This window comes from Poecilia latipinna, unplaced genomic scaffold (assembly GCF_001443285.1).
Source record: "Poecilia latipinna isolate Pla-1442-1.1 unplaced genomic scaffold, P_latipinna-1.0 Scaffold503, whole genome shotgun sequence".
NCBI lineage: Eukaryota > Metazoa > Chordata > Actinopteri > Cyprinodontiformes > Poeciliidae > Poecilia > Poecilia latipinna.
In genome coordinates, this window is record NW_015113119.1 from 139,805 (window position 1) to 148,436 (window position 8,632).

At 38.8% G+C, this 8,632-nt stretch overlaps 1 protein-coding gene across 2 annotated transcripts in view; it reads right to left on the reverse strand.

The window, feature by feature from the left end:
* Positions 1–2,912: 2,912 nt before the first annotated feature.
* Positions 2,913–8,632, reverse strand: part of LOC106952257 (secretory carrier-associated membrane protein 1) — a 15,303-nt gene continuing 9,583 nt past the window's right edge. For both annotated transcript variants that reach the window (XM_015040264.1, XM_015040265.1), the window contains exons 5-9: positions 7,764–7,892; positions 5,511–5,670; positions 5,329–5,430; positions 4,923–5,040; positions 2,913–4,851 (exon numbers count right to left, since the gene is read on the reverse strand). In XM_015040264.1, the coding sequence (XP_014895750.1) occupies positions 4,702–4,851; positions 4,923–5,040; positions 5,329–5,430; positions 5,511–5,670; positions 7,764–7,892 (659 nt within the window). In that variant the 3' untranslated portion in view covers positions 2,913–4,701. The remainder of the gene's footprint in view (positions 4,852–4,922; positions 5,041–5,328; positions 5,431–5,510; positions 5,671–7,763; positions 7,893–8,632) is intronic.

An 8,632-nucleotide genomic window follows, 5' to 3' on the forward strand; every position in this document is an offset into this window, starting at 1 on the left:
ACACACAGTATATGCAGTTTTCTTTTTTTGGACTGCCCCCCAAACCTTGGAGCCCTGGGTTACTGCCCTTTCTAAAGTCTAGCCCAGGCTACATTGCTGTTTTTGGTTTAAATCTTAAGATGTATTTCAGATCTGGGCTAAACCTGTCCCGTTTCCCCCCGTTCTACCCCTCTTCTTGTCTTTTGTGTGAATGAACACACAAAACACAAGCAGCATCTTCCCCCAGATGTTCCTCCATCCACGCGGCCAGCAGCAAAGCTGTTGGCACGACCCCGCAGCCCCCTTTTCCTCACCACAAGCTCAGTTCGAACGCGGCGGCGTCTGATGACTTCCAGATTGGGCACTTGATGAACCGTGCAATCTGACGAGCGCTGCAGAGAGTCAGGCCCAATTAGCTGCCAGACGCTTTGGGTTGATTTGCAATTTCAGAAAGCGAGGATGAAAGGAGCCAGAGCCTCTGACACTTAGCTTTTTCTCACACCTTGACGGACTCACGGCCACACACTGTAGGAATGAATGACTTAAAAAAGACTGAACTCAGTTTCTTGGATAATTATGTCACAAAGTTGCATTTTAGTTACAAATTCCCCCAACATGTAAATGTTTTTACGTGTGAATACAGTGTCACCATGATCATGAACTAAGCTGCAGTGTTTTAGAAAATCTATATGAATTCGCTATACAGATAAGTACACACTCCATATTTTTTTTAATATTTATTATAAAATATCTTAATCAACTTACATGTAATATTAAAACAAAATCATATAGTATAAGAACTTATTCCCAGGTATCTACCACGTAGTAAAAGTGTCCACATTTAGCTTTGGGGTATATGATGTCATATGCAAATTATTTCACACTGCCAGACATTTAAAGGGGCAGTATTATGTATTTTCTAGGCACATAGTGCACAATCAAGCAAATATGTTACCTTCAGTTGTTAGAAAAATGCTGTACATATCAAATATGACGTTGACGTTTAACGCCCTGAAATTGGGCCTCTGTCTCTTTAAAATCTCCTCCTCTTCCTGAAACTCCGCCTTCAGGAAGTCATCACAAAAACACTTCAACGTTTTTACCAGCATTGCACTGAGAAGTAGCTCCTGTAATGAGCTCAGCTGATGCAAACTGCTAACCATGTTAGGTTTCCTTTAATAATTTCAAATTTTCTATAAACAAGGACATTTCTAATTTCTACATTTCTAATTACAATTTTTTTATTTTGGGGTTTTCTTCTTTGGTTTGAGAAGGTTATAATCTAAAAACCAGATGGTGGCCCAGACAGTGTGAATGTTACCTCTGTGACCTCTGACCTGCAGCTTCAGCAGATGTCTCCATTAGCCGCTGCTTACCAGGAGAAATGAAGTTCCATGAACCGCACATTATTCCATCGCAAAAATAATCAATTTTCACATTTAACTTTTAATTGTTGTTGAACACGCATAAAGTTTGTTATTGATAACTGTAGTAGGTGATACTGGTAAGCATAGATTAAGTAGATACAACAAATAAAGGAAAGTTATTCTGTGATTTAAATACTGAAGTTCCTTATTTTAACCCAACAACATATTTTCACTAACATTTGTCAATATAGCTACAATAAATAATCACTTTAATAATATGTAAGTATGTTATGAAGTTTTATTATAGTGATATGTACTAAGCCTAAGCTGAATCACTTTCTGCAACCGTTCAGCTGTATTTGCCAAAGCTTTGGCAGCCATCTTTCTTTCACATCACAACTCATTTCCAGCCATGAACTTCAGATTCCAACATGCTAGTTGCATCAAAACAGCACAAAACAACAAACAAAAACAAACTAAAGACAAAAGAATTTTCAGCAAAGCAGAATCCTTCTCAGCTCATCGACTCTCAGCAGTGAATCAAAACAAACCAGCACACAAGAAGCCAAAGTGCTTTGGCCATCAGCAACAACCAGCAACAGTTCTTACTTTGAGATGTCTTCTGGATCCGCCATCGGAGCAGTTGCTTGACCTCTATAAATCATCAAAGTTGGGGTCCGCCGAAAAATAATTTACCTATCCAGATGTAGTGATTTCAAAACATGGCGCTCCAGTGGCCCACTCTTGGCTCTGATACTCTACAGGTGTGTTAAGATATCAAATTACTAGACCTAATCAACACAGACAATTTCAGGTTGGACTGCAAAAGTTTTCAGTTATTTAACGCAAGGCATCCGGGCGGATTCAGCGTATCAGGAGACTAGAAATAATTTTTAAACCGGGCTCCGGAGTTGATGAATATCAGAACGCCGGTTTCATGTCGCTGTGTTGCTGCTCCATGTTGATATCGCGCATGACACGTGCACCTGTTCAGCAGAGTTGTCAGGTCTGACAGTTTCCAGTAGAAACGCAATGTAATTTGCTAGTCCAAACAGTGTGCAAAAACAGTCCAAATCTAAACCTCAACCTCTATTAAACTTCATGTCAATGTATATATACTGAAGCAAAATATGAGAAATCACAAACTTCTAAACATGGATTAAAAAAAAAAGGCAAACAATATAAAAAGTCACGATTCGTTGTTCCAAAAATAAAATCATAGTTTACGGTTGTTTCAGGCTACACTCCGTGTCCAGTGCAACTTTTCAGCACTTCAAATTACATGCAGTAAAACAAGAACAGATGGAGACAGAGATGAGAAAAGGTGTAGATAATGATGCATATGAAAATCTTTCACATACATTATGGTGTTCCGTATGATTACTGTCCTCAATTCATTCATAATAAATCGGGTGTCAAATCCACCAACGCCATATCAGACATTGGTGGAAAACTGGTGACCTCTAGTGGTATTTAGCTGATATTACAAGTCCACTTTTTAATTGTTTTTGCATTTTAGAGGCAGACTACATTAGGTCGAAATGGCTGCAAAAAGAAACAATGGAACCCATACAGAAGGAGAATTTTATTAATTAGAACAATAAATATACAAAACTCAATCTCAAACTACAACACATGACTGAAGGTAAAACCAGTGTGCATTTTAAAATGACACCAAACCATCTGAGAGCATACAAAATATACATACAGTCCTTCTCCCCCCTCTAGTCATCAGAAATGGCTTAGAGATAAATTAAGTTCCAGTGTATATATCAAACCATGCTGACTGTAAGGAATAACCTGAAGCCACTGTGCATCTACATTAACACACTGCATAAAAGTTGAGCACTTCTTTCAGTTTTACCACATTATTGAAAAAAAAAAATCAGCAGGTAAGGGGAAATACCCTTCTTTCATGAATGACCTCTCGTTGCTTAGTAACATCATTGATGGGAGACGGACAGTAAATAAAGACTTTTTTTTATATACATCTTCCTTCAAAGGCTTACTGTGATACTTCATAACACAAACTGTGATGGAGGAGACATTCAAGCAATGGAAAGCACCTTGGGGCTCGTAATATCTCTAGAAAAATAGATATTCAAATGTTTTTTCTTTTAGAAGATAAAATGCACCGTTAATGCTTGATAACTGATGACTTCATCGGAGTCTGAGCTGTACTTCCAAATTTAAAGTGCCATGTTCTTTGGATTGCACAAAGGAAAGAACATGCCAAATGATACAAGCAAAAAACATGTCAGGAAAAAATAAAGATAAATAGTACATTTTTTCAAGGTCTGTTTCTGTTACAAAATAGGAGAAAAGTTTCAAAGCAAATGACATCAAATATTTCAAACATGTTTTTTTAACATACAAATAAAAAGATAGCAGTAAGGGGAAATGATAGGTTGGACAGGTGATAGGCTCCACCCCCTGGATAAACAGAGGAAGTCATGATTGGATGGATACTTGTGGTTTGCTAATTAATCAACACTGCCATCTAGAGGGCAATGTTTCTACTACACCTGCTGATACAGGTTTCTTCAATTTAATGTTTTTACTCTACCTTAATCTGCTAAACTACCGTGTATAAAAATGCAACACAGACTTGATTAGAGAGTTTAAGATTTTGGGCAAATGATGTTAAGACTTCCAGAATTTGCATTAAAGCTTGGAGGGGAAAAAAGCAAGGATGGAAAAATACAAGGTTATGACCTAGAATGCACAGCATCCATCTTTTAGAAATACACAGTCCCTCCACTAGGGGTCCCTGGTCTTAAATTATGCACCTTTTGATTTTAGCATAGATTAAAAGTACCAGAAGACATTTTTGCATTTTCTTTTCACCCAGTAATAAACTCATTAATATCAAGTGATTTGAACGAGAGGTCAAAGTATTCCAAAGTGGTTAATGGAGGGAAAAAAACGCCCCAAAGATCTCAAAGACAGAGAGAGAGTCGGAAAAATCTGTCCCTGATCCTACAGGTAACAGCAAACATCCAAAAAGGCACACAAGCATTTATTAACTTGGCCACACACACACACACACACACACACACACACACACACACACACACACACACACACAGACACAGACACAGACACAGGCACACACACACGTGAACCCACTCAGAGGAAGTCGAGCACACCGGATAAGTGGTTAAGAGGAGGCTCCAGAGTGCGCAACACGGCCGGGTCCCAGGAACGTTCCAGGTGATTGTTTCTCACCGAGGCTGAGATCGTAGTTGAATGTTAGATCAAAGGCCGCTTGTTAACCTCCTCAGTTCCCGTCTGACAGCTGGAGGGAGGCTCAATACGAGAGGGAGGTGGGAGGGGACTGAGCTCTTCACGTTGATTAGACTTGTTCTTTGAACGCTCCTTGTGCAGCCGTGGAGGCGGCGTTGGCAGCCGCCGTCCGAACCGTCTTGTTGGACATGACGCCCGTGGCAAACTCCTGCTGGGCCTTCTCGAAGCTGGCGCCAGTGGTACGGTAGAGCGCGTGGATCTGGAAAACAACCAGAGGGTTAAGTTGACCGCTACGTTCACAAAGGTTTGACTAATCGGTTAGAGGCTTACCTTCTTGAACATAATAAGGGACAGGACAGCGAGGGAGGTGAAGAGAGCTGCAATGAGGATCATTAGGATGCCCACTGGGATGCTTTTGTTCAGGCCAGTCAAAGCCGAGATCCAGCCGCTAAGATGGAGGAAAAGCACGACAGAATATTAATAACTCTACAAACGCACGGTGACATTTCTTTCACTACTTATTCTAGCTCTGAAACCAAAGAAACATGCCACTTCCTACACTAAATACTCATGTTTATCTTTACACTTTACCACAAAGAACCACTGAAAGAAATGACACAAAAAAGCACAAATTCCTTCTTCATGAAATGTAAAAAACAAACTTTTAGTCATAATCCTGCTATATAAGTGAAATACATTCTGTTGAAAACACAAAATGTTGACCTTATCGTCTCACCTCGCACCCCAGCCAGTAATCCCAATACTCTGGAGGACGTAGACACCGAACTGACAGATGTACACAAAGAAGAAGACAAAAAATCTGAAAGAGCTGTCACTCCTGCAGGAAGAACAAAGAGAAAAACATGAGTGAGACAGAGGAAACATTGCCTGAACTGTTCATCTTCCAGATCTGTTCACCTGAACGCTGCGTAAAGCGGTCTGTACCAACAGACGAAAGAACAAGGCGTGAAGAGCAGCACCCAAAGGATGGACAAGCCAAAGTCCACTCCGCGTGTTGCGTCCACGCAGAACCAGGCCAGGCATCCCACCAGGTTGGCCAGCAGCGTCCCGGCATGAACTGAAAGCAGGAGAGGAGGATGAAGGAGCGTTTACTGAAACTGGGACTGTAAGGCTTTAGGGATGCAAACAATTAATCGACTTCCAATTAACTATCAATTAATGGCTTGTTAGGTCAGAATGAATTCTAGTCGATTAACTAGCAATGTCCACTTAGGCCTTCTTTTAGTGTTGTAGTTTGGCCTCTATCCAGCAGAGGGCACTGCTGGTCATTCTAAAGTGGAGCCAGTGGATACAGGAATAAAGATGGTGGAGTCGTAGCGTAATGGGTAAGAGAAACGGTCTGAACAGAGTCCGGTGTGAGATGCAAAAAACACTTTATACTGTTATATTTAAAATATGAACATTCGCCAAGTTTTTAAAGTTAAGACTTTTAATAGCGCTCATTCACCTGACCTGCATGATGGTTCAGAAATTACTGTTGGGCTACGAAAACATGGTGCCAATAAACAAGGTCGATTCTGAGCCCTGTCATGAGTTAATGCACTTCATGCAGCGAAGTTTTAGCTTTTCTTCCAGAGCAACCATAGACTGTTTCTGTATGAACAGCTCTCTGTTCATGGGGAATTAAGAGCTTCGTAGATTTGATTCTTTTCATCTTTTATTTCTCTACAGCAGGAGAAAACAATAAGATCCTGTATTTTTAATCATGTGAGAAAACCACAATTTCTGTCAGTATTTCAAACAGTTCACAAAATAATGTTAAAATTTGATAACTTACAAAAAACAAAACAAAACAAAAAAAGAAAATGCTTATTATGAAAAATTAAGCCCTTTATGATGTAAAAATACTGTCGGCCCTCTTTATCCAAGAGAAAACAAGAGTTTCAAGAAAATGGCTGCTTATTAAATAATTGTTAGTTGAACAATACGATCAATCAACTTTAGAATAATTCATTGATCGATAATCCCTAGTGGGCAGAAGAAAATGGATGGTTAATATTTCAACATGTCAGTTTGGGAAACAAAACAGGCGGACTTAATTTTTTATTAGCATTTGCTCTATGAGTCCTAATGGGTGTCTCTACTAAAAGCAAACTAAAAAGTCTGTCTGCCTCTGGGATTTCATACCACGGTGTGGAAAATAACACGAGGCTGCTGGTGAACAGACTCAAGAGAGATTCCTGTTTAAACCTCCTCAATTTTTGTTTTGTTTAAAAACCTCCAGGTTGTTGGTTTAACCAAGCATTTTACTGAATACCAATCTGACTTGTTCTCTTTTAGGTCTGGATGTGGACTAGAACAACCTTTAAGGAATCATCTGACCCACGCCTTTCATCAGACCACATGACCACACAACACGTGTTTGTCATGTGGGGCGACTGAATTCCACACCAAGTCCTTCGTCTTCCAGTTTACACTCACACACCAGCTGCAAGGTTCAGGGGTGAGGAGAGCCGCTTGGACTAAACAACTGAGACTCTGTTTAACTTAAATAACCCTCCAGTGAAGGCAATAACAACAATACACTGCCTTGCAAAAAGTATTCATACCCCTGGACTTCCTTTGCTCTCGTTTCTTTCATCTTACAAGCACGGTCGTACATGGATTTTATTGGAGGAGTTTGTATGGGAGACTATTAGTGACAGGCTTAGAAGAAAAAACTGCTAGAAGATTGTTTCTGAACATCAATTTTTAAATCTTATCACCAATTAGACTTAGGTCTATTTCAGTTATTGATTAATCTATCGATTATTCAGACAATTAATTAAATAATTAAAAAATTGGCACATTTTGCCAAAGTTTTTTAAATAAAATATTATTAATACACGTGAATCTGAACAGGATAAACTAAAACTACGTCACTGGAGAAGTTTTGGGTAGCATATATTTACAGGCAAAGGTTTTTTCATTATCATAAATATTTTTGTACAGTTTATGCTTAAACTGCTCTGAGTGTTTTGTCCTTCCAGCAATTTGCCCTTTTTTAAGAGTCTCTAATACTCCAGTTAACAATTAATCGATTACTAAATAATCTGATGATTATTTCAATAATTGATTCATCACGACTAATCCGATTAATTATTTCTGCCCTAAATGTGTAAAAGAAGTTGTTAAAGGTTTGTGAATCCTAAGAGGTGAGAAGCTACTCACACATCCAGAGGTAGTACATGATTTTGACCGTCTTCTGGAAGTCGACAGGAATATCCACGGTGATGTCATGGTAGAAACATGGCCCCACCGGGAACTTCTCCGGGAGAGGCGGCCAGTTGTTTTTCCTGCCTGGATCAAACATACAGTTCATTAAAAGCTCAAAATATAACACAAACAGTTAAAAGGTAAAGAAGGATCTGAGAATCATTTGATTTTCAATGTGATCATGTAAGTCAGGAGGTTTCCAAACTTTTTTGTGGCTTCCCAAACAACCAAAGCCACAAAAAATGCTTCAATATATGTGAACATCAACCTTAAGAATGTTTTTTTCTCACTTTTATTCACTGTTTAATAATTAATACTTTCATTTAGCATAAAAACTGCCTCATACCTTCCGATTTTACTTGGCCAGGGGTTTTGTGGTGGAACATTTTAATGTAATATTATGACATTAATGATCTGTTGTTCACGTCAGAGTATATTATCTAATAATAAAGATTTTCACCACAATCCCCTTTTTTTATTATTCAAATTAAATTTTACTGTAACTCATATTAATTCAAAATACTTCAAAGTGTTGTTGTAGTCGGTGATGGCTGTGGGCAGGAAAGATCTCCTGTAGCAGTCTGTATTACAGCAAATTTGAAGAAGCTTCTGACTGTAGACATTCTGTTTTTATAAAATCATGTTTTATATTAATCACTTCAAATTTTATTTCATTCCCACAGTTCTTGCTGGATAGTCCCTTCTGTTTCTTTGTCAGAAACTTTTCCATTTCCCATTTTGAAAAACACTGATCTAAGATATGCCACGTTGTCATGCCATACCCAACCGCAAAAATTGCAAAATGACAGAAAAAAAAATTTGAT